The sequence below is a fragment of the Cyprinodon tularosa genome, unplaced genomic scaffold (assembly GCF_016077235.1).
Source record: "Cyprinodon tularosa strain WSP-4 unplaced genomic scaffold, ASM1607723v1 ctg60, whole genome shotgun sequence".
Lineage (NCBI taxonomy): Eukaryota > Metazoa > Chordata > Actinopteri > Cyprinodontiformes > Cyprinodontidae > Cyprinodon > Cyprinodon tularosa.
This window is the reverse complement of record NW_024039341.1, coordinates 1184198-1211356: the sequence shown is the minus strand read 5'-3', so window position 1 is coordinate 1211356 and position 27159 is coordinate 1184198. Positions and strand designations below refer to the sequence as shown.

General features: G+C 35.9%; 1 protein-coding gene and 1 long non-coding RNA gene across 2 annotated transcripts in view; one reads left to right on the top strand and one right to left on the bottom strand.

Moving 5' to 3' along the window:
- Window positions 1-25920, top strand: part of LOC119797887 — a 29474-nt gene extending 3554 nt beyond the window's left edge. The window contains exons 3-9 of the mRNA XM_038307143.1: window positions 12134-12341; window positions 13553-13699; window positions 23710-24015; window positions 24421-24735; window positions 25396-25474; window positions 25698-25755; window positions 25831-25920. Coding sequence (XP_038163071.1) covers window positions 12134-12341; window positions 13553-13699; window positions 23710-24015; window positions 24421-24735; window positions 25396-25474; window positions 25698-25755; window positions 25831-25920 — 1203 coding nt within the window. The remainder of the gene's footprint in view (window positions 1-12133; window positions 12342-13552; window positions 13700-23709; window positions 24016-24420; window positions 24736-25395; window positions 25475-25697; window positions 25756-25830) is intronic.
- On the bottom strand, window positions 2760-3422 carry LOC119797905. The gene is made up of 3 exons (XR_005282637.1): window positions 3386-3422; window positions 3246-3299; window positions 2760-3102 (listed from the first exon to the last, which is right to left on the bottom strand). It is a non-coding gene; the product is annotated as an uncharacterized LOC119797905 (long non-coding RNA).
- Window positions 25921-27159: the final 1239 nt, after the last annotated feature.

Here is a 27159-nt window from a genome sequence, read left to right as displayed (position 1 = left end):
AAAAAAAAAAATACAGCAATAGTTTTTTGTTCAAATGAACTCAAGTGAATCTGAATCAATTCACTTGTCCTGTAACCCATGGATTTCCATTTTTAGGCCCCACACTGTTGTTCTCAGTTGTTGTTATCTTTGCCAAGAATGTTCACCTGCTTTGCCTGCTGTTGGTAACAAGAGGGCCTGGTGATACCAATATTATGGCAGTCTTTTTTTATCAGTGTAACTCAGGGCAACAGTAGATGAAATTCTAGTTTTAACAGCTTATGAATGTCTGTGTGAATAAATGAATGACTTAATGCAGTTTTAAAAACTTTGGGGTCCTCCGACTTGATAAAAAGGTATACAAGCACAGACATTTACCACTTAACTTTCATCTTAATGTGCAACCCTTGAATTTTAGGTATAATAACAGTATTTACATTACGGTTATTCACAACACACTGAAATGTAGACAAGTCCAAAAAGCACTGCTCTTACAGGACCACATTTTTATAAAAGATTGCTCAGAAAGATGCCTAGTCAGCAAAATACTGCTTCATGATTTTTGATTGAGTAATTATCTGAAATCCTGTGATAATAGAAAAAGTCATGTATTTGGAAATGACAGCAAAAACCCCCTTTATAATTTCGCTTCCTTATTTTCTAAATCTGTTTTATTCCTCAGGTACGAACTGTGGCAAGTTTGAGGTCTCATTAGCACAGACTGTACAAGTTTTGAGTGGATCCTGTGTCACTGTCCCCTGCTCCTTTGGGGTAAAGAGAAAACATGAAAAAGACCTAAATGGAGGATGCAGAGCACTATGGGTTTACTTGGACAACACTGATCCAAGACTGACAGAAACAAACCCAGTCACCGGAAACCTAACAGAAAAAAACTGCACCACTACCTTCAGCAACATGCAGCCTGCTCATACCAACACCTATTACTTTAGACTGGATTGTAATAACCTAAAATACACGTTTAAAACTGCAGGGGTAAAAATTGATGTCAAAGGTAGGTTATATCAATGCTATTTACAACAATAATTATTATTACTACTTTAATCATGCTTACTATCTTGTTTTCTGTTCTTTACATTGTGTTTTGCATTTAAAGGTTCACATAACAAAGATATACAGTTCTTGTTTACTGAAAAAAAAATCATTAAACCTTCCTTCTAGATAATTTTCCTGCACCAACTTTGACTCCATCCACCCTGAAGGTGAAGGATGGAGACTCAGTGAGTCTAACATGCTCTGCTCCGGCTCCCTGTCTGTCTCATCCTCTAAACCTGACATGGACGCCACCACTGGGGATCAGTCAGGAGACTCTGCAGGAAAATCAGGACAAAACCCTAGTTAAGACCTCTGTTCTGAACTTCACTGCTTCTTACCTCCATGATGGAGAGAAAATCTCCTGCACCTCGGTCTACAAGAAACAAGATGGAAACCCTGATGCCTCTTTTTCCACTGAGGCAAATATTTTGTGTAAGTTTATTTTTTCTTTTCTAAAATCTGGAAAGGGGCTTATTAATGACGATTTGATTAAATATTATATATATTATTAAATATAAAAAATATTTGCCGGTTTTCAGACTGCAACAATGATATATTATTCACCCAAACATATTGAGGATTTCTCAATTGTTTCTTCCAGAATTAGCTAAATGTTTCCTTATTGTATTAGATTTTAAATTGCTACTCAGCTCCAGGTTATTCTATATTTCACTACAACTTTATATTGGATATTTAAACCTGAGGTACAATTACTGCATTTACATTCAAGTCATTCTCAACAAGCAGAAACATATTGTGTATTGTGGTAGGGTTCCTCATAGTTACAGATGCAGAAAACATGCTGACATTCTGATGAGACTTATAGTGCAGTGTAGGAATTTACTACCTCAAAATGATTTAGAATGTCCGTGGCTGAGAGAACCTTTGAGTTGGACTAAATTAATTTTATTAAACTTTGATAATCTCACACTGGAGAAATTCACCTGTGCATTTGACCCATCCCTTTTGGAAGCAGTGGGCTGCAGGGGCGTGTCCAGACATTTTTGATAGGGGTGGCACCAGTGGGGCACTGACTTATGCAGGGGTGGCATGAAGTATGAGCGGGACCGCCTGCGCACAGACATATACACTCACATATGTACGCACACATGCACACAAGAAAATACACACCCACACCTAGACTTTGGTATATATACATATTGATATTTGCTTGATGAAACTATGCAAAACTTGGTAGAGGTACAGACTGTACAAAACAAATATAGCTTACCTTACCATGCCAACATAAGTAAACAATGCAATTTAAAAAAAAAAACACAGTCCACCTATAAAGTGCAAACATATTTAAAATACATATGCCTCTGAACAAATTATTTTACCAAACCTTCCTTCCTTCCTTCCTTCCTTCCTTCCTCCCTTACTCCCTTCTTCCTTCCCTGACCTAAGGAAAACAGGAGGGTCAAAACAGTGCAATTCGCCTGTTCTTGTGTTTGTTTGCAAACACTTTGATAAAATCATCCATGTTGAGTGCCCTCGCTCTTCTTGACTCAATACTTAGCAAACCTAAATTTTTGTACTCTTTGTTGATCATGTTTAATACAGAAGCATCTGTAAGTGCAGCCCTCTTGTGTTCACTCCAAGCTAACATGGCAGTAATGTGAGAATCTGATTTTTCATGCAACTTAAAGCCAGCATCTTTATACACTGCTTTTTTTCCAATGTGAAAAGCCGGATTCTGAGGTGAACACAGATTCTGACGTGCTAGGCAAAGAGAACTGCCTGCATGCATAGCAGTACGTTGAGTCTTTCATTATTGAGTACTCAAGCCATGAAAACCTGTTGTACCAGGATGGATTGAACGACCTCCTCTTCTCCCCTTGCATGGTTTTTGGATACAGCTTTAACTGGGGTTGAGTGGGTCCTGTTGCTCTTGACTGTGAAATATCTGTAAGTGACAAATGTATGGGAATCAGGACCTTTTAGTGTCACATAAGTCACTAACTTAAATGAATTGTTAAGACATACCAATAGGTCCGGGCCGGCTATAAGAGGCTCCCACACCACTATCCCCCTGTGGATGGCCTGCAAGAACATCAGCCCTGGACACACCTGTAGCAATACAGAGATTTTATTAATTTAAATATATTTCAACTTGCCACATTTAGATTTTAAACACCAGTATTATTGGTATCCTGATCTAAATAAAAGCAGATACTGTGATGTTAATTTAAAAAAAGGTAAAGCATACATACTATGCTGCATGTGTGATGGTGAAGGGCCCTCATCACAAGAATCTTCACCTGATTCTGCAATAACACATAGGTTGTCATTAGAATGAAAATGTGCCTAAGTATATTATACTTCATATGAAAAATGAATTGTTAAGGCATACCAATAGGTCCTGGCTGGCTATAAGAGTCTCCCACACCACTATCCCCCTGTGGATAGTGGTGTGGGACAGAAGAGAAGAGCACTGGACACACCTGTAGCAATACAGAGATTTTATCAGTTCATTATAATTCAAATTGTCACATTTAGGCTTTTCACACCAGTATTGTTTAAAAAAATTGTCTACACACTTAATGACAGTATATGACACTGTAGTATATTTGAAATATCTCAGTTCAAATCAATGCACATAATGTTTTAAAGAAGGTAAATTCATACATGCCCTGATGTGTATGTGATGTTGAGGGTGACTCTATAATAATACATAAGCTGTGATTAGAATGATAATACAATCAGCCTTTCCTAAGTAAACTAAGAGGTATGGTACAATCAAACCAAATTAGTAAGTTCAAACATGAGAACAAACTTGAACTATCAGGATTTCACATACCAATGTGTACAGCTGAGGCTGAAGGCTGGCTCTCATCCTGTGACTGACTGCTCTGCCCCTGCTCTGGCTCTATCTTAGATTTCTTCCTTGCGAAGAAATCTTTAATATTCTGACTTCTTTTCATACTGTAATAGTCCCATAATGCACGACATTCTTCTATGTTGTACAATAAATAATTGTGCACACACAAGAATGAAAATGAAATGTAAATGATGTTATAGGGGTCTAATATAACAGTTTTACTCAGTACAGAATAGCTAAATGTTAGCGTTAGCATCGTTGACAGTCAAAACAGTGTTTTCTAACGAGATGAGGAGACGACAGCCGTGTGCCAATTAAAATAAAACAAATAAAACAAGACAGGGTACATGTTTAGCTTATTACCGTTACAGCTTCTAACTACAGGCACAGTAAGTGTAGTAAAATGTAGGCTACTCACATATTTCACAACGTCGCGCCAGAGACGTGCTGCTTTCTGATAGACTGGAGAATGTATTCACCTGTAGGTTCATCAACATCTTCTTCGCGCCTTCTTGAACTTCAACTCAAAGCAAGAGCGCATTTTACATTCAGTGCAGTGGCCCGCCTCTGACTGGGCATATAGCCAATCATATTTTCAAATTTTGGGGTGACACTTGGGGTGGCCAATCAGATTTCAGGGGTGGCCTGTGCCACCCAAGGCCACTCCCTGAACACGCGAGTGGTGGGCTGCCACCGTTTGGCGCCCGTGGAGCAGTGTGGTGTTAAGGATCTTGCTCAGGGACCCTGAGTGGTAGTCTGTGGGAGTGGGGCCTGGACTTAGAACCTGTGGGGACCAAGCGCAATGCACTAACCACTAGGCCACCACTCCACAACCCAACCCAAACGATTGCAGCTCCTTTTGCTCCTCTGTCATGTGGGGTCTCCCAAGGCTTGATTCTTGGAATTCTGCTACATTCAGTGTTACTACTGTTGTTTTAGCACCATCTTTAGAAAAACTTGGGTTTCTTTTCATTGTTAGACAAATACTGCTCATCTCCCTGTGCCCTTTTTAAGTCTGATTAGAAAGCTTGGGTGGTGTTAAATTTCAAAATGTCAATGAAATAATCAGAAGTTGTGATATTATGCCAAAATGTGACTGGTGTTTGTTTTTATGGCGAGTCTGGTTGTTTGTAAAAACAATTACCAAAAAGTTGCAGTCAAAAATAGCCTTACTTTTCCAACATATCTAAATACTTTTAAGTTTGAATGCAATGTTTTTTTTTGTATTCTTTTAAAAACGATGTTGCCCAGATATTTTGTTGCTTCTCAAGTGCTTTATGAAAAAACAATCTTGCACAAGTTCTTTCTTCGAATGAACTCAGATGAATCTTTGATTCAATTCAACTGTCGTGTAACCCATGGATTGCCGGTTTGAGGCTCCACACTGTTCTTCTCAATTGTTTACTTGGGCAAGAACCTTCACCTGCCTTCCCTGCTGTTGGTGGCCAGAGGGCCAGTAATGACATATGGAAAATCTGGCAAAAACGCTGGCATACGTTTGACAAGTTAAGGTGTTTTGTTAAAGTTATGAGCATGCTGTAGATCACTGTTGCATCCTGAAACAAGCTAGCACACCTCGACATACGGCAAGTACGTCGAGAAGTTTTAAGCATGCTGAAAATTTCCAGACGTAAGCCATACATGGGGCATAATTTACAGGGTAAGTTATTTTATCGTTGACATAGGTCAAGTGTAAGTTACTCATAAGTCGTGGCATTGAGCTTATTCAAAACCTATAAGTAACACGCGCATAACTTATGCGTAACTTAGCAAGAACTTATCTCCATCGCATGTCAATGTATTTGACGTGTTCCAGACGACCACTGAATGTGTTTCTAAGTTACAGCTACTGTTTAATGGTGTATTGGCAGAGTTTTGGTAATAAAAGAGTTCACAGGAGGAAACTGCAGTTCTCCTCCAGACTGCATCCGCATCATAGGGTGAGCGTGAAGGTGAGTGTGATGGATGCTCCCTGCATTCACCCCCACGACCACCAAACTTCCTAGCAGAGAGGACACTGAATTTGCTGCGACTGCAAACCTTCTTTCTTTTTCTTTTTTCTTTTTATTTATTCTTTTATTTTTGGCGGGTAGTAAACAGCAGCTAGGTTAATACCGAAATCAAACATATTTTTATGAAGGCCGGGTGCCTCTGGGATCATCGCTGCCCCCCTTGGGCCACTGGCATGTGACATTTCATTGGCATTATGCTGCCTTGCCTTATGCATAGGTTAGGCTGTAGTTGGACATACGCACTAGACTCGTTATGAATACACTATGTATACGCCCAAAACTGAAAAAAAAAAATCATGGAAAGTTCAGCTTACGCCTAGCCTTGTGAGACCATCCTGATCTTGCGACCTTTCAAGGTTTCACTCGCAGATCAGTCTGGAGACTCTCCGTTAAAGAAAATTTGGAGCCGTTCACCATACGAACGTTCAATCAGCATTAGCTTTGAGGCGGATTGAGGTGTGATGCAACGAGAAATGCGAGAAAACTAGCGTTAGCGTGGCTATTGAGCAAGTTTTATCGGAATTACAGAGTATTTCTTCACTGAAAGAAGAGCAAAACACTGCTCTGGAGGCTTTTCTCAGAGGAAAAGATGTTTTTGCTCTTCTCCCAACTGGTTTCGGCAAGAGTTAGCCTGGCTTGTGGTTGTGTTTTCGTCGTCGCTCTGTTAGTACGTCATATGCTTCCTTGATCTGATTGGTTTATTTGGCCCGTCTATCACCAACATAGGCCAATCAGCTAATCAGTATTTTCGCCCCTTCCCAAAATTACTTCAACGGAGGTTTCCAGATGGATATGCGGAGCAAATCCATCTGGCGGAGTCAGGTTAGATTATGCCAGCATTTTAGAAGATTCTGGGACGTCAGGCATATGCTAGCTAAATCGGCAAGGTGTGACAGGGTCCTAACAGTGTGGCACTGGAGAGCTGGCTGCCGGCTCCTTAAGTAGTGTACGGCTTGATGGGGAACCGCTAAAACCAATCAACCTGTCACTCAGGGGGGAAAGTCTTTGAGGACGACCTCTGGAGAAGAAGCTGGAAACTGGTTAAATAAAGGACGAAACGTCCAGACCCCAATAATCAGCTTGTGAGTGTGTGTGTAAATAGATGAGTGACTTGATGCAATTTTAAACACTTTGGGGTACTCCAACTTGATAAAGAGGTATGCAAGCACATTTAACTTCTTAATCTTAAAATGTACCCCTTGAATTTTAGGTATAATAACAGCATTTACATTACGGTTATTCACAACACACTAAAACATGGAGAAATCCAATAAGCTCTGCTCTTACAGGACCAGATTTCTATTAAAGATTACTTAAAATACTGCTTCATGATTTTTGTTTGAGTAATTTTCTAAAAATGATCTAAAATCCTTAGATTATAGAAAAAGTTATGTATTTGGAACGATAGCAAAAACAAAACACTTTATAATTTCACTTTCCTTTCTTGCTAAATTTGTTTTATTCCTCAGGTACAAACTGTGGCAAGTTTGAGATCTCATTAGCTGTACAAACTGTACTAGTTTTAAGTGGATCCTGTGTCACTGTCCCCTGCTCCTTTGGTGTAAAGAGAAAATATGAAAAAGACCTCAATGGAGGATGCAGAGCACTATGGGTTTACTTGGACAACACTGATCCAAGACTGACAGAAACAAACCCAGTCACCGGAAACCTAACAGAAAAAAACTGCACCACTACCTTCAGCAACATGCAGCCTGCTCATACCAACACCTATTACTTTAGACTGGATTGTAATAATCTAAAATACACGTTTAAAACTGCAGGGGTAGAAATTGATGTCAAAGGTAGGTTATATTAATTTTATATAAAACAATAATTATTATAACTACTTTATTCATGCTTACTATCATCCTTTCTGTTCTTTACATTATTCTTTGCATTTAAAGGTTCACATAACAAAGATATACAGTTCTTGTTTACTGAAAAAAAATCATTAAACCTTCCTTCTAGATAATTTTCCTGCACCAACTCTAACTCCATCCACCCTGGAGGTGAAGGATGGAGACTCCGTGAGTCTAACATGCTCTGCTCCGGCTCCCTGTCTGTCTCATCCTCTAAACCTGACATGGACGCCACCACTGGGGAGCAGTCAGGAGACTCTGCAGGAAAATCAGGACAAAACTCTAATTAAGACCTCTGTTCTGAACTTCACTGCTTCTTACCTCCATGATGGAGAGAAAATCTCCTGCACCTCGATCTACAACAGACAAGATGGAAACCCTGATACAGCTTTAACATCAACAGCAAATATTTTGTGTGAGTTTATTTTTTTAGAAATCTAAAAATAATTACTACCTCTAAAAGACCTATAGTAAAATCTATTCTCAAAATATGAAGAACTGTAGAATTTCATTTCACATTTTTTCTATGCTCTAATCTACCGCCTACATGTTTAGTGAAAACCAATATGATTATCATATTTTAAATCTACATTGTGTAAAGGTTACAGGGATTTACTGACAGAAATTTTATATACCTAAGAATTGTGTTTATTATCATCAACAAACTGAAAGTCTCAATCCTTATGCTTTATTACTTTAAAAATAAAATGCTCCTCTTTCTAAAATTAATAACTTTGGTCGCTAATATTAATTGAATCAAGTTGATCCAACTTAAAGGATGTTCTTTTTCTGGATCATCAAAATAAGTGGTCCTTCCAATTGTCAATCATTCTGGTATTGTGTTTACGTAAGGCTGTCCTAGGTGCTCGTCCCATTTTTACTTATTGTTGATGAGTCTGACATAGTGGAAAAATTGCAAATCTTCTTTCGGAAAGTAAGCTTGTATAAGCAATGCACACAGCAACTTTTAAAAAGAGCATGCACAAGGAGAAATGGACTTTTGCATGCTCTCGCACACATTTAATACGCATTTCCCCTCAGAAGCGGGTACAGGGTTTTGTATGTGCATTTTATTTTATTTTTTTAAGTGGACTGGCCAATTGCATTATCTGCCCTGATAGCTGGTCTTAATTGTTCATGTCTTTCACCTGCTGTAACAAAAAAAAACCACAATCTTCCACAGGAGCCGCTAGTCATTTTCCACATAGTCACTACAGCATTTAGTCTGTCCTACTCACAGTCATCACTGTGTGGTTTTTCACAAGCAAGATACAGGATATGTCTGAACATTATGTCTGCAGAGAGGTTCAGCAAGGTACAGGTCTTTAGTCTGAAAAAGGACACTAAAATTTCTGAAAATATATTCCTTATAAGTTGTGGTTACTCTTTAAATCTCTGCTAATAGATTTATTAAAGTTGTTTATGTTATGCCGTCTTAATTTTAGGTTATGTTATATAACATGTTGTCCCTCTTTATGCCAGAATAATTCACAAAATTGACTTCAGTCCATATGCCAAATCTTTTTAACTAAATATCAATCTCTTTGGAAGGCAGCAAAAATTAACTTTAAAATCTCACCTCCATTTTTCTAAACCTGTTTTATTCCTCAGGTACAAACTGTGGCAAGTATGAGGTTTCTCTTCCGCAGAATGTACAAGTTCTGAAAGGATCCTGCGTCACCGTCCCCTGCTCCTTTGCTATAAAGAAAAAATATGAAAAAGACTTGCATGGAAGATGTAGAGCTGTATGGGTTCATTCAGAAAACACTGTTCCAAGGCTAACAGATACAAACCCAGTATCAGGAAACCTATCAGAGAAAGACTGCACCACGACCTTCAGCAACATGCAGCCGGCTCATACCAATACTTATTACTTTAGACTGGAATGCAATGACCTAAAATACACATTTAGAACTGCAGGGGTAAAAATTGATGTCAGAGGTACCTTCTTTTCAAACTTCATCAGCCATCTTCCTTGTTCAATTGTGTGTTTCAAAAGTTACTTTATAAAAAAAGTATTGCATCTAAATGTATTTTTCAACCTTCCTACCAGATAATCTTCCTTCACCAATTTTGACTCCATCCACCTTGGAAGTGAAAAATGGAGACTCAGTGAGTCTTACATGCTCTGCTCCAGCTCCCTGTCAGTCTCAACCGCCAAATTTGACCTGGACTCCCAAATTCTTTGACAACCAGAAAACACTGCAAGAGAATCATGACACTACGTCAGTTAGGACCTCTATTCTGAACTTCAACGCCTCTCGTCAGAATCATGGACAAATCTCCTGCATTGCTGTTTATACGAAACAAGATGGAAACCAAGATGTGTCTTTTTCCACCAGTGCAAATATTCTCTGTAAGGTTTTTATTTTCCCACAATATTACTAATTCTCTTGTATGAATGGGGCCCTAATGGTTTTATCTTTAATGAGGTCAAATTACAATTGAATAAAATATTAATTTCTTCACCATAAAATCGTATAAAGATGATAACAGAAAGTAACTTGTAGAAAATCCTGTTTTAGATAAGCTAAGATATATTTTGGGTATTTGTTTTACCTAAAATATTTATGGAAGCCCGTTTCCGCCACTCTGTAAAAAAAGAAAAAAAAATTATCTCATTATAATGAGATGGTATCTCAATATAATGAGATACCATGAGATACCATCTCATTATATTGAGATACCATCTCAATATAATGAGATACTATCTCATGGTACTATCTCATTATAATGAGATGGTATCTCATTATAATGAGACAGAGTGGCAGAAACGGCTTCCATAAATATTAAAGCAAATTAATGCATTGATTGCATTATCATAAAGCATCAACAGACATAGACCATGAAGCAGACGTTAGTTAGGTAGACAACTTGCTTTTTCCACAAATAAGAGTAAATTTACTTAGAATATTATTTTAAAACTGGGTTTGTCCTACAGGTCCCAACTGTGACAATTTCGAGGTCTTTCTACCACAGACGGTGCAAGTATTAAGAGGATCCTGTGTCACCATCCCCTGCTCCTTTGAAATACAGAGAAAATATGAAAAAGACTTGAAAGAGGGATGCATAGCTCAGTGGGTTTACTTAGAAGACAGCAGTCCAAGACTTACAGATACAAATTCAGTAACAGGAAACTTAACAAAGAAAGACTGCACCACCACTTTCTACAACATCCAGCCTGATCATAGCAATGTGTATCACTTTAGACTGGATTGTAATAGTCTTAAATATACTTTTAAAGATGCAAGTGTAAAAATTGATGTCAAAGGTAGGTTTTCTACTTTTTTTGACATGTTGTTTAATTTATTTTTGCATTTATGATGTTTTTGTTTGTTAAATGATATCATTAAATCTCTCTTCAAGAACATTTTCCCACACCAACTCTAACTCCATCCATACTTGAGGGGAAGGAGGGAGACTGGGTAAATCTGACATGCTCTGCTGCAGCTCCCTGTCTGCATCATCCCCCTACTCTGACATGGACGCCCATAATAGGGAATGTTCTGGAGAAACTGCTGATGAATCCAAATAAGACTTCGCTCAAGGCCTCTGTTCTAAGCTTTACTGCTTCCAGCTTCCATCACAGAATGACCATCTCATGCACTGCTGTCTACACAAATGAGAATGGAAATGTGAATAAAAATCTCACTACAAGTTTGAAAGCAGAGATTTTGTGTAAGTTAGTTCACTTTTTTTTGAAAATATACAGATTTTGTTCAGTTATGTTGACTTGCTTTTGAAGATGAGATGGAGAAGTTTGGTGAACTATTTTAAACTATGCCTTTGTTTTTAATATGCTTTTATATATATATATATATATATATATATATATATATATATATATATATATATATATATATATATATATATATATATATATATATATATATATATATATATATATATATATGCATGTGTCAGTCTTAACAGACATGACACCAACCCGACACCTCCTTTGCACTATCATTCATCTATGACATTGTAAACTCGGTTTTGCATTCTATGTCCCATTTAATGAACTTGCAGAAAAGAATATTTCTCATTCATGATTTATTATTAGTACTCTTCATGAGGTTCCTGCTTTAAAAAACATTTGCTATTGTTTGTTGAAACCTTAATGGACCTTAATGAGCATCAGTAATTAGGATTTTTCTTCAAAGATCTATGTTGCAAAATTTACCAACAAAAAAAATCTCATCACAATATCAACCCAATATATGTGTTCCCAGAGCTGGTTTAAACATAATTGAATTAATTTGGAAACAATGTAAAAATATTTTCAGGTGAAAATTACTTCTGTTTACTTTACAGTTCCTCCAAAGATCCTGCCATCTTCTAGTTGCATCAAAACTGCAAATCAGATCAACTGTTCCTGTGAAATCATCGGAAACCCTCCCATGTTGCAGTGGATTTTTAATGGGCAACCTGTCAACCAATCTGGGAAGGCTTTTACTATCAGGGACTCTAGGAATGGCACATACCTGAGGAGCATCATCACTTTCAATCAGTCACAGGAGAGGAACATATCCTCGTTGCTTTGCTTCAGCTTCAATTCATTGGGATCAGACAGCAAACAGCTTTTCATAATGTTCTCTCAGATTTCAGAGAATCAAGGTTTGTCTATTTTATCCATTAATGTTTTGGGTTATTTTTACTATACGTAAAGTAGTTATTTAACAAGGATTTTATTTTTTTACGCAAAGTTTAATAGCAAAGACTATCTGAGTAACATCTTATGCACTGGGGTTTAGATTTAAGTTAGATATAAAAACTGATCACTTCTCCTTTGACAGCTGCCTTTGTCTTATCACCCTCCTGATTTTATAATCTTTCAATTAGCCCTCATGTATGAAAATTACAGACTTAAAATTAATACATTTTCATTAATAATTTTTATTAAAAGCATAAACAAATATTGTGATAGAAAAGCAATTCAGCCATATAAAATGATTTTTTTTTTTCTTTATCTAGAACCTAGATCAGTTATTTATCACAAATAGGATTCTTTTGGAAATAGTAGCTATTCTTACACCAACATTTTAACTTTCTGTGCCAAAAAAAGGCATCTGTCATGGTCTTGGTTCTATTAGGTTGTTTTTTTTTGAGTTTTGAGTTTTACTTTTCTCCATGTTTTCTTGATTTATTGGTTTAATTCCTATTTTGTTGTGTTTTCTGGATATATTTGAGATCTTAGATTTTTATTTGTTGCTCTGTTGCCCTCTTGTGTTGGTCTCCTTTTCCCTAGCTCCTTTCTAGACTCCTCTCTTCACACCTGCTTCTAATCAGCTCGTTAGTCCTGCCTTTGTTCGCTCAGCCATAAATGCTCTCCCTGTGCAGTTCCTCAGTGCTGGTTCCTTGTCTTTCCTCATCTTACCCTGGCTCCTCGGGATTGTTTTCCCCTGATGTCTCCATGGTTCTGGTTTGTGTTACATTTTAAGTTGGATTTTGGATTTCCGCCTCTGTTAACTGTGATCATTAATTAAAACTGCAAGAATTCACCACTGCCTCCCTGCATCTGGGTCCTCAAAACCTCAACCCAACCCTGACAGCATCTGTTATATCAAAGTCATGTTTTTATATGAATTTTTAAACGACTGAGCTATACAAAAGAATACATGGGAGTTATCAGAATATCTGTCTCAGCCACTTATATTTACATTTATTTAAAAATCACAGAGATTTTCCTAATTTCATTTTGCGTGTTCAAGAAAAAGCTGCAAAAAAATGTACATGTTTTCCATACAAATTTAAACATGTTTTCTTCCATAAAAAAAAAACAACTTATAAACAATATGAAGTGTTAATGTGATCTACTTTTTTTACAGTTCCTCCAAAGATCCTGCCATCTTCTAGTTGCACCGAAACTGCAAATCAGATCAACTGTTCCTGTGAAATCATGGGAAACCCTCCCCTGTTGCTGTGGATATTTAATGGGCAGCCTGTCAACCAATCTGGGAAGGATTTTGCAATCAGTGAGTCTAAGAATGGGCCAAATCTAAGGAGCATCATCACAATGAATCAGGAGAGAAACATGTCATCTTTGCTCTGCTTAAGCTTCAATTCATTGGGATCAGACAGCAAACAGCTTTTTATCAGATCCCCTCAGATTTCAACAGAAATGCAAGGTTTGTCTGTCATTTGTAAAAATGTTTTATGAATAACTGAAAAATCAACTATTTGACTAAGATTTTATAGCCAAACGGCAACAGTAACAGTCAAGTTTACCTTAACATTAATTTACAGACAGGGCTGTAGATCTAGGACTTTGATTGCAATACTGAATATCTCTGATTAACTCAATTTGTCAAGAATACTTTATAGGAGGCAATTACTCAGCTGTGTTCATTTACATATCTTTAAACTCCAGCTAACGCGTCTCACTAAATGAATGACTAACATGTAGTATTAAATATGAAAATAAAAAAAATAAAAAGATGGTTCATCATTGATGTTTTAAAAACTGAATTAAAACATGTTATTCTTCAGTGGGAACACTTTATGTACAATAATTTAGGTGGTATTATCTTCTACTTTCATACAGTTCCTCCAAAGATCCTGACATCCTCCAGTTGCAGCAGTACAACAAATCAGATCAACTGTTCCTGTGAAATCATGGGAAACCCTCCCATGATGCAGTGGATTTATAACGGGAAACCTGTCAACCAATCTGGGATGGATTTTACTATCAGGAACTCTAGGAATGGCACATACCTGAGGAGCATCATCACTTTGAATCAATCACAGGAGAGGAACATATCCTCGTTGCTTTGCTTCAGTTTCAATTCGTTGGGATCAGACAGCAAACAGCTTTTCATAATGTTCCCTCATATTTCAGGAGATAATCAAGGTTTGTCTATTTTATCCATTGTGTTGTTTTTTTTGTTTGTTGTTTTTTTTTACTATACATTAAGCAGTTATTTAACAAGGATTTTACAGACTTAAAATTATTTTAACTTTTTCATATTTTTTATTAAAAGTATAAAAAAAAATATTGTGATAGAATAACAATTCAGCCATGTAACAAGATTTTTTTTAATTGTTCAGTTTTTCTTTATCTAGAACCTAGATCAGTTATTTATCAGAAATAGGACTCTTTTGGATACTGTAGTTATTCTTAAACCAACATTTTAACTGTATTTAAAAAAAAGGCATCGGCTATATCAAAGTAGTGTTTTTTTTTTTTTTTTTATGAATTTTGATAACACTTAGCTATACAAAAAAGAATACATAGGAGTAATAACAAATTTCTTAAATTTAAAAAAACTTTATACTTTTTTACAGTTCCTCCAAAGATCCTGCCATCCTCTAGTTGCACCAAAACTGAAAATCAAATCAACTGTTCCTGTGAAATCATGGGAAACCCTCCCATGTTGCAGTGGATTTTTAACGGGCAACCTGTCAACCAATCTGGGAAGGATTTTGTAATCGACTCTAAGAATGACTCGTATCTGAGGAGCATCATCACTTTGAATCAGTCACAGGAGAGGAACATATCGTTGCTTTGCTTCGGCTTCAATTCATTGGGATCAGACGGCAAACTGCTTTTTAACAGATCCCCTCAAATTTCAGAAGAAAAACAAGGTTTGTCCCTAATTTTATCTTTAAATGCTTTTTTATGAATAAGTAGAAAAATAATTTAACAAAAAATGTATAGCTGAATGGCATCTGTAACAAGTCTATCTTAACAATTTACAGACAGGGCAGTAGATCTAGAACTTTCTTACCAATACTAAATCCTGTCTGATTAACTTCTTTTGTCAAGAATACAAAACTCAGTTGTTACATTTATTTTTAAAAACACCAAAGCTTATGTTAGTGTCTTACTGAATGAATGCCTCTAACATACAGTAGTGATGACAAAGGATGTTTCTTTACAAGTACCTAAAAATGTTGTTCAAAGGTGTTTTCACAGTTAAATAAAATCATGTTTATCTTATGTACAATATTTTTTGGTGGTATTTTGCTCTGCTTTTTTACAGTTCCTCCAAATATCCTGCCATCTTCTAGTTGCACCAAAACTGCTAATCAGATCAACTGTTCCTGTGAAATCATGGGAAACCCTCCCATGTTGCAGTGGATTTTTAATGGGCAACCTGTCAACCAATCTGGGAAGGTTTTTTCTATCAGGAACTCTAGGAATGGCACATACCTGAGGAGCATCATTGCTTTTAATCAATCACAGGAGAGGAACATATCCTCCTTGCTTTGCTTCAGCTTCAATTCATTGGGATCAGACAGCAAACAGCTTTTCATAATGTTCCCTCAGATTTCAGCAGATGATCAAGGTTTGTCTGTTTTATCCATTAATGTTTTTTTCACTATACATAAAGCAGTTATTTAACAAAGATTTAATTTTTTCCACGCAAAGGAACAAGTTTAATAACAAAAACTACCTGAGTGACATCTTATGCACTGGGGTTTAGATTTAAGTTGGATACCAAAACTGATCACTTCTCCTTTGACAGATGCGTTTGTCTTAATTACCCTCCTGATTTTATAATCTTTCAATTAGCCCTCACGTTTGCAAGTTACAGACTTCAAATTAATACTTTTGTTTATACTTTTAATAAAAAATATTAATGAAATATTGGAACAGAATAACAATTTACCCATATTAAAGGATTTTTTCAATTCAGTTTTTCTTTATCTAGAACCTAGATCAGCTATTCATCACAAATATAATTCTTTTGGATACTGTAGTTATTCTTAAACCAACATTTTAACTTTCTGTATCAAAAGGCATCTGCTATATCAAAGTCATGTTTTTTTTTATGAATTTTGAATCCACATAGTTATACAAAAGAATACATTGGAGTAATCACAAATATCTAAATTTATATTTATCTAACAACCATTGTTTAAATTTTATTTGCATGTTCATGAAAAAACTGCAAAAAAGTAACGTTTTCCACACAACTTTAAACATGTTTTCTTCAAGTTAAAAAACGCATAAACAATTTGAAGTGTCAACGTGATCTACTTTCTTACAGTTCCTCCAAAGATCCTGCCATCTTCTAGTTGCACCAAAACTGCAAATCAGATCAACTGTTCCTGTGAAATCATGGGAAACCCTCCCATGTTGCAGTGGATTGTTAATGGGCAACCTGTCAACCAATCTGGGAAGGTTTTTACTATCAAGGACTCTAGGAATGGCACATACCTGAGGAGCATCATCACTATGAATCAGGAGAGAAACATGTCATCTTTGCTCTGCTTCAGCTTCAATTCATTTGGATCAGACAGCAAACAGCTTTTTATCAGATGCCCTCAGATTTCAACAGAAATGCAAGGTTTGTCTGTCATCTTATTTGTAAATAATTTTTATGAATAACTGAAACTATAGCCAGATGGCAACACTAACAGTCAAGTTTACCTTAACATTAATTTACAGACAGGGCTGTAGGTCTAGAACTTTGATTGCAATACTGAATATCTCTGATTAACTTTGTCACGAATACTTTATAGGAGGCAATTACTCTGCTGTGATCATTTACATATCTTTAAACTCAAGCTTATGTCTCACTGAAGGAATGACTAAGATGTAATATTAAACAAGAGGATGTCTCTATGGAAAAAATAACTAAACATATGGTTCATTTTTTTCAAAACTGAATTAAACATATTGTTCTTTAGTGGGAACACTTTATGGAAAATATTTTTAGGTGGTATTATCTTCTACTTTCATACAGTTCCTCCAAAGATCCTGCCATCCTCTAGTTGCAGCAGTACAACAAATCAGATCAACTGTTCCTGTGAAATCATGGGAAACCCTCCCATGTTGCAGTGGGTTTTTAATGGGCAACCTGTCAACCAATCTGGGAAGGTTTTTACTATCAAGGACTCTAGGAATGGCACATACCTGAGGAGCATCATCACTTTGAATCAGTCACAGGAGAGGAACATATCCTCGTTGCTTTGCTTCAGCTTCAATTCGTTGGGATCAGACAGCAAACAGCTTTTCATAATGTTCCCTCAGATTTCAGCAAATAATCAAGGTTTGTCTATTTTATCCATTGTTTTTTTTCTACTGTACATAGAGCAGATATTTAGCAAGGATTTTATTTTTTCGCACAAAGGAACAAGTTTAATAACAAAGACTACCTGAGTAACATCTTATGCACTGGGGTTTAGATTTATGTTGGATACCAAAACTGATCACTTCTCCTTTGACAGCTGCGTGTGTCTTAATTACCCTCCTGATTTTATAATCTTTCAATTAGCCCTCATGTTTGCAAGTTACAGACTTAAAATGAATACTTTCGTTTATACTTTAAATAAAAAAATATTAATGAAATATTGTTTGAATAACAATTCACCCATATAAAAGGATTTTTTTCAATTGTTAATTTTTTTTCTTCATCTAGAACCTAGATCAGCTATTTATCACAAATAGGATTCTTTTGGATACTGTAGTTATTCTTAAACCAACATTTTAACTTTCTGTATCAAAAGGCATCTGCTATATCAAAGTCATGTTTTTTTTTATGAATTTTGTAACCACATAGTTATACAAAAAAATACATCGGAGTAATCACAAATATCTTAATTATATTTACCTAAAAACCACACTGTTTTAATTGTATTTGCATGTTCAAGAAAAAACTGCAAAAAAATTAACATGTTTTTCACAAAACTTTAAATATGTTTTCTTCAATTTAAAAGAAACTTTATATTGTTTATAAGTGTCAATGTGATCTACTTTTTTACAGTTCCTCCAAAGATCCTGCCATCTTCTAGTTGCACAAAAACTGCAAATCAGATAAACTGTTCCTGTGAAATCATGGGAAACCCTCCCATGTTGCAGTGGGTTTTTAATGGGCAACCTGTCAACCAATCTGCGGAGAATTTTGCATTCTGTGAATCTAAGAATGATTCATATCTGAGGAGCATCATCACTTTGAATCAGTCACAGGAGAGGAACATATCCTCGTTGCTTTGCTTCAATTCATTGGGATCAGACAGCAAACTGCTTTTTATCAAATCCCCTCAAATTTCAGAAGAAAAAGGTTTGTCCCTCATCTTATCTATAAATGCTTTTTTATAAATAAGTAGAAAAATAATCCATTCAACAAAAAATGTATAGCTGAATGGCAACTGTAACAGTCAAGTCTATCTAGGTAGATCTAGGAGTTTCTTACCAATACTGAACCTTCTCTGATTAACTTATTTTGTCAAGAATACATTAAAGAGGAAACCAAAACTCTGTTATTTACATTATTTTTTTTAACTCTAAAGCTTATGTTAGTGTCTTACTGAATGAATGCCTCTAACGTACAGTAGTAACGGAACAGGATGTTTCTTTACAAGTAACTAAAAATGTTGTTGTTCAAAGGTGTTTTCACAGCTAAATAAAATCATGTTTTTCTTATGTACAATATTTTTTGGTGGTATTTTGCTCTGCATTTTTACAGTTCCTCCAAAGATCCTGCCATCTTCTAGTTGCACCAAAACTCCAAATCAGATCAACTGTTCCTGTGAAATCATGGGAAACCCTCCCATGTTGCAGTGGATTTTTAATGGGCAACCTGTCAACCAATCTGGGAAGGTTTTTGCCATCAGGGACTCTAGGAATGGCACATACCTGAGGAGCATCATTGCTTTTAATCAATCACAGGAGAGGAACATATCCTCGTTGCTTTGCTTCACCTTCAATTCATTGGGATCAGACAGCAAACAGCTTTTCATAATGTTCCCTCAGATTTCAGCAAATAATCAAGGTTTGTCTATTTTATCCATAGTTTTTTTTTTCTACTATACATAGAGCAGATATTTAGCAAGGATTTTACCTTTTCACGCAAAGGAACAAGTTTAATAGCAAAGACTACCTGAGTAACATCTTATGCACTGTGGTTTAGATTTCTGTTGGATACCAAAACTGGTCACTTCTCCTTTGACAGCTGCGTTTGTCTTAATTACCCTCCTGATTTTATAATCTTTCAATTAGCCCTCACGTTTGCAAGTTACAGACTTAAAATCAATACTTTTGTTTATAATTTTAATTAAAAAAATTAATGAAATATTGTGATAGAACAACAATTCACCCATATAAAAGGATTTTTTTTTAATTGTTCATTTTTTTTCTTTATCTAGAACCTAGATCAGTTATCACAAATCGGATTCTTTTGTATACTGTCATGTTGGGGTTCAGGTTTCTAACCCACATGCAGAAAACCAAGGAGTAAGAGTAAAAGTTTAACAATTTATTGTTGATATGCACAAGGTTGATTGACAGATACTGGAATCAGATCCGGGACTGATCACACAAGGCTCTCTGCAAAGAGGGACAGTTAGGTTAGCCAGGCAGCTAATGATCTTGAAGCTGAGAGAATGTGCAGATCTGTACCTGTTCTGAGATTCAGGCTGAGCGGCAGAGGGAGGGAACCAGGAGGGTCTAGAGACTGATCGATGGCAGAGGGCTTAGCAGCTACAGAACTTAGCTTCAGGCTTGAGTGTTCAGAGCTTCTCCAAGTTGCTTCTTGAAGGATGGTAGGCAGATCCAGACAGTTTGATCTTCAGGTTTGTTACTGAGTTACTAGGGCGCCCTCTGCTGGAGAAAGGTGGACAGATCTCCAGATCCCAACAGATACTGTAGTTATTCTTAAACCAACATTTTAACTTTCTGTATCAAAAGGCATCTGCTATATCAAAGTCATGTTTTTTTTTTATGAATTTTGAAACCACATAGTTATACAAAAGAATACATCGGAGTGATCACAAATATCTAAATTTATATTTATCTAAAACCACATTGTTTTAATTTTATTTGCATGTTCATGAAAAAACTGCAAAAAATTAACATGTTTTCAACACAACTTTAAACATGTTTTCTTCAATTTAAAAGAAACTTTATATTTATAAGTGTCAATGTGATCTACTCTTTTACAGTTCCTCCAAAGATCCTGCCATCTTCTAGTTGCACAAAAACTGCAAATCAGATCAACTGTTCCTGTGAAATCATGGGAAACCCTCCCATGTTGCAGTGGGTTTTTAATGGGCAACCTATCAACAAATCTGCTCAGAATTTTGCATTCAGTGAATCTAAGAATGATTCATATCTAAGGAGCATCATCACTTTGAATCAGTTACAGGAGAGGAACATATCCTCGTTGCTTTGCTACAGCTTCAATTCATTGGGATCAGACAGCAAACAGCTTTTTATCAGATCCCCTCAAATTTCAACAGAAATGCAAGGTTTGTCTGTCATCTGTAAATAATTTTTTATGAATAACTGAAAAATCAAGTATTTAACTAAGATTTTATAGCCAGACGGCAACAGTAACAGTCAAGTTTACCTTAACAGCAATTTACAGACAGGGCTGTAGACCTAGCACTTTTATTGCAATACTTACTTTGTTAAGAATACTTTATAGGAGGCAATTACTCAGCTGTGTTCATTTACATATCTTTAAACTCAAGCTTGTGTCTCACTGAATGAATGACTAACATGTAGTATTAAAGCTACAGTGTGTAATAATTACAGGGATATACAGTCAGAAATGTAATATATTATACATAACTATGTTATTTATCATCATCTACGAGCTCAGCCTCTTAACCTTAATATTTGCGTTGCCTTAGAATTCGTTATTTATAATTACATAGGAGCGGGTCTCGCAGCCATGGAGGCGGACATCTTTGCGCTACGGCAGCGCAGAGCCAACAAACTAGTGATTGCGAGATCGCCCATTACGCTCGAAAGTAACTACGGCAAGTTGTTTAAGTCTACATGAAATCTATACCCTACACAGACTAATGAAATACTATCTGTAAAATTATCTATGTAAACAAACCTCATCACTTGAGAAGGTAGGTGATGCGGACGTCGTGGAAGACATTTTGTCCCGTAACGCTCGCCGTACTGTTGGGGGGGAGAAGCAGTGGGGGGGAGATGTTCATGTTGCTGCGGTCTGCAGTCTGGACGTTAGATGTCGCTGAAAATTACACACTGTAGCTTTAAACAAGAGGATGTCTCTGTGAAAAAATAAAAATAACTAAAAATATGGTTCATCGTCGATGTTTTCAAAACTGAATTAAAACATGTTCTTCAGTGGGAACACTTTATGTAAAGTATTTTTAGGTGGTATTATCTTCTTCTTTCTTACAGTTCCTCCAAAGATCCTGCCATCCTCCAGTTGCAGCAGTACAACAAATCAGATCAACTGTTCCTGTGAAATCATGGGAAACCCTCCCATGTTGCAGTGGATTTATAGTGGGCAACCTGTCAACCAATCTGGGACGGATTTTGCTATCAGGAACTCTAGGAATGGCACATACCTGAGGAGCATCATCACTTTGAATCAGTCACAGGAGAGGAACATATCGTTGCTTTGCTTCAGCTTCAACTCATTGGGATCAGACAGCAAACAGCTTTTTAAAAGATCCCCTCAAATTTCAGAGGAAAAACAAGGTTTGTCCCTCATCTTATCTTTAAATGCTTTTTTAGGAATAAGTAGAAAAATAATGTATTCAACAGAAAAATTTATAGCTGAATGGCAACTGTAACAGTCAAGTCTATCTTAACAATTTACAGACAGGGTAGTAGATCTCAGACTTCCATACCAGTACTGAATCCTCTCTGATTAACTTTTGTCAAGAATACATTAAAGAGGAAACCAAAACTCAGTTGTTGTAAAGCTTATGTTAGTGTCTTACTGAATGAATACCTCTAACATACATTTTTGGTGGTATTTTGCTCTACTTTTTTTACAGTTCCTCCAAAGATCCTGCCATCTTCTAGCTGCACAAAAACTGCTAATCAGATCAACTGTTCCTGTGAAATCATGGGAAACCCTCCCATGTTGCAGTGGATTTTTAATGGGCAACCTGTCAACAAATCTGCAGAGAATTTTGCATTCAGTGAATCTAAGAATAATTCATATCTGAGGAGCATCATCAGTATGAATCAGTCACAGGAGAGACACATGTCCTCCTTGATCTGCTTCAGTTTAAATTTATTAGGAGCAGACAGCAAACAGCTTTTTATCAGATCCCCTCAGATTTCGGCAGAGATTCAAGGTCTGTATGCCATTTTTTCTTTAAACCGTTCTAATGAATCATTTAGAAAAATCAATAAAAAAAATAATAATGCTGCAGCTTAATGGCAACATTAACTTTCAACTTTACCTTTACCGCAATTTTTAGACAAAGAAGCGGATCTGGACTTGCGCACCAATACTGAATACTTCTTTGATTAGCTACTTTTGAATAAATTAAAGAGGTCAAGAATACATTAAAGAGGTAGTAATTAGTCAGTCACGAATATCTACATTTATCTTAAAACACTCAAGATTATGTTTGTCTCACTGCATGAATGATTTGACATGCAGTGGTAAAGCATTAAGATGTCCTCAGACTGGCTCCCTGTTGCTAAGAGAATAGACTTAGAATCATTGTTGGTGTATAAATCACTGAATGGATCAGCATCTAAATACATAACAGATTTGTTGTCTGTGTATCAACCTCCCAGACCACCATGTTCTTCTAGTTCAAGCCAACTCTCTACACCCAGAACTAGAACCAAACATGGAGAAGCAGCATTTAGTTCCTATGCTTCACTTATCTTGAAGAAAATTCCAGAAGACTGTAGTGCTGACAGCCTGAGTTATCTCAAGTCAAATAAAAAAAACCCATTTGATTAAAACTGCTTTTGATTGCTGAAGTTTAACCTTAAACCGAGGTATTATTAGTTTAAGTATGTGATTCAACTTTTTTAATTGTTCTACATGCTTTTCAGATGTTTTACTGTATCTTTACTTTCTTTTATTATTCTATTTTACTGTTTAATTAATTTAAAGCCCTCTGAATTGTCTTTATACCAAATTTTGCTATACAGATAAACTTGCCTGACCTTGTCTTTTTGAAATGCATACAAATTTTGTTCTTAATAGGTGTTTGAACAGCTAAATAAAATCATGCTTATCTTCAGTTGGAAAACCTTATTAACATTGTTTTCAGGTGATATTTTGCTCTACATTTTCCTCAGTTCCTCCAAAGATCCTGCCATCTTCTAGTTGCACCAAAACTCCAAATCAGATCAACTGTTCCTGTGAAATCATGGGAAACCCTCCCATGTTGCAGTGGATTTTTAATGGGCAACCTATCGACAAATCTGGGAAGGTTTTTACTATCCGAGACTCTAAGAATGGCACATACCTGAGGAGCATCATCACTATAAATCAGTCACAGGAGAGGAACATATCCTCGTTGCTTTGCTTCAGCTTCAATTCATTGGGATCAGACAGCAAACAGCTTTTTATCAGATCCTCTCAGATTTCAGGAGATACACAAGGTTTGTTTTTATTTCAATTATTAATTGTGTGTGTGTGTGTGTGTGTGTGCATATATATATATATACACACACATCATCTCAGAATATGTAAGAAAGTATTCTCTGCATGTGGCAAGTTTAATAACCTAGTCTACCTAAATAACATACCAATACTGATCACTTCTCATTCCTTAGTTGCTTTTCTCCTTAATATGCATAAATTAATGCATGCTAATCAGAATTAAGTATTCTCTTGCATGAAGGAGGGAAATTGAAAACAAAAGCCAAAGGATTTTTAATGAAAAACGTCACAAATGTTATTTATCACAATGGTTTTGAAGCGGATTCAAACATTACAGCATTTTGGAAACTTTACAGGGCATATTCCAAGGTGGAATTTAATATTTACTTCTAATTTTTTTATAGTTCCTCCAAAGATCCTGCCATCCTCTAGTTGCACCAAAACTGCAAATCACATCAACTGCTCCTGTGAAACCATTGGAAGCCCTCCCATTTTTCTGTGGATTTTTAATGGGAAACCTGTCAACCAATCTGGGAAGGATTTTGTTATTAGTGCTATCAGTGACTCTAAGAACAACACATATCTGAGGAGCATCATCACTTTGAATGAATCACAGACGAGAAACATGTCATCTTTGCTCTGCTTAAGCTTCAATTCATTGGGATCAGACAGTAAACAGCTTTTTATCAGAACGCTCCAGAATGCAGCAGAACTGCAAGGTTTGCCAATCAATGTTTCCTCTGTTTTTAATTGAATAATGTATTTTGTCCATTATTTGTTTAAAACTGAAAGAGCAACAGTGATCAATGAGTCAAAAGAAAACATTTTGTTTATTGCAATAAGACAGAACTGGATTTTTAAAGGAATTTATGTAGTCGCATGGGACAATTGAATTCGAATATCTTTTCAAACTACACATTCTATCATCTAAAAAATGTCTTCATCACCTGCATCTTCATTTAATTATGTAGACAGTGCTGAGTCCAGCTTAAGCTTTCTGTTTGTGTGAACAATTTCTGTGTTGGTTAGAACAAACCTTTTGACAAGCTCAGAGATTGATCCTGGCAGGATCTGCACTAAACATGTTTCAACATCCTGTGGCAGCAAATAATTTTAAGAGAGCATTTTGAATATTCCAGTTAGAAAAAAATGGTAAAGAAATTGATCTATTCTTTCAATCCATGAACCTCTCAAATCAATCCCACTAGCACAGTGTATGTTGGGTAACATAAGATCTGAGATTTTTCTGTCAGAAATGCTTGTTTTGAATTTTTTTTATATAATTGTATATGGTTAATATTGATACTAAAAGGGTTGGTAAGTTATGGCCAACATTTTCAGTCTAAGGGTTTTAATATCTATTTTTTCTTGCATTTCAGATAAAAAGCAGACGCCTTTGCTCATCGGCACAACTGTCATCTTACTAGTTCTAGTATGTGTTTTGCTGTTCGTTATCAGGTAGGTTAGTGGTTAAAAATGAACCAATCTATTGTATTCTGGACTGACTGACAAGCACTTCAGGGATACTATTTAAGGTTGCAAAAAAAATTCTACCGTACTTTAGCGTAACAGCATAGCAAATAATTACTTTAATTGCAAAGTTCTGGTCTTTAGATATTTGTCTTCTATGTCTGTCATCAGATAATAAACATGCATATTAATTTCGGATTGCAATTTACAGGTTTCAGAAGTCTCACCGTTTCTGGGAAATTAAAACACTTGAAAGAAAAAGGACAAAGGTAAATTGTCTTTAGGTTTTGTCATATTACTTCATTTTATAATCATTTTTAAACTTGGATTTTTGTTAATTTTAGGTGCAAAACACAGCTGAGGACATTGCTTCCAGCACAATTAAGCTGAAAGATAACGGAATTGCCCATTCAGGTTATGGTGGAGCTGAATAAAGATGTTAGTTTAATGATTTATTTTTGCTTTTACTAAACAAATTAATTATGTAAAATAATGTAGTTTCCATAACACATTTGCCGATAAAGTGGTTTGATTTGATTTTTGTAATAGTGTTTATACAATAATATTTCTGCTTAAAGGATTTGAGAATTCTCATTTTCATACACTTGTTCTTAAAGTTAGCCATGATACAATGTTGCTAAATGTTACTTTTGGAAGAATGTTACTCCAAAAAAAAAAAAAAGAAGAAATCATTTGAATTTATAAAAATCATAAAAGGAAAAGTTTTATAAACATTTCTTAAATGCTTCATGCCATAGTACTTTAAAAATAGTACTTACTTTAATGCTTCTCCGGCTTGATGTTTTACTTGTTGTTGGACTTTTATACTTTATATTTAATTACTTTAACACAATTGTTTCAGGTCCTATCCTGCTAGCATGAAACAATTGTGTTAAAGTAACAAAATATCCATAAGCAGATGCGAAAAATGCATGAAGTATTTTTTTCACTTACCCAGCTAATCTGGAAAGCAAGATTGATAAGTGTAGCACTCAGGTTTAGTCCTACACATTATTAATCTTGGACTCCTTAGATCGAATATGTCTGGGGGAAAGGAGGGACATGCAGCAGGAACTTCCAAACTAATTAGGTGAAGTGACGCCTAGTGCCTGTCTAACAAAGTTTTAGCCAATCATAGTAACAACTGAAAGTATCAGACATCATGAGAAATAAAAGTAAGCTTACCGATCTTTTTTTAATGATGAAAATCATAAACTCTAACAGATATATCAGCACCTTCCTTTTCCACTGCCATGATTATTTTGTTTCAGCAGAAAGGGGAAAAGGCTATCCAGACCTGAGAATTGATTTGTAATTTGTGTATGTAATTTGCAATTTATAAACAATAAAAAAAATGGTATATAAATACATTGAAATGAATTGTTTTAGTCTCCTATGCACACTGTTTGGGCACTGTATTGTTTATTATAAAAAAATCACTTGTATTTCAGCTTTCGTATTGGGTTGTATAGAAAATATTTTATAGTTTGATAATAGTTTGGCAGAGAGGGAATTAAGTTTGAAAGAAGTTCAGTTCCAATAGGCACAAAGGGCAGCCCTGAGTCCTCAGAATCATTCTTGGGAACACATGTAGTTTAATATCGCAGCCTTGTGTAAAGCACATCAGACTTCGGCCTCTTTGTATTTTTAGACAAAACGGAGATTAAAACACT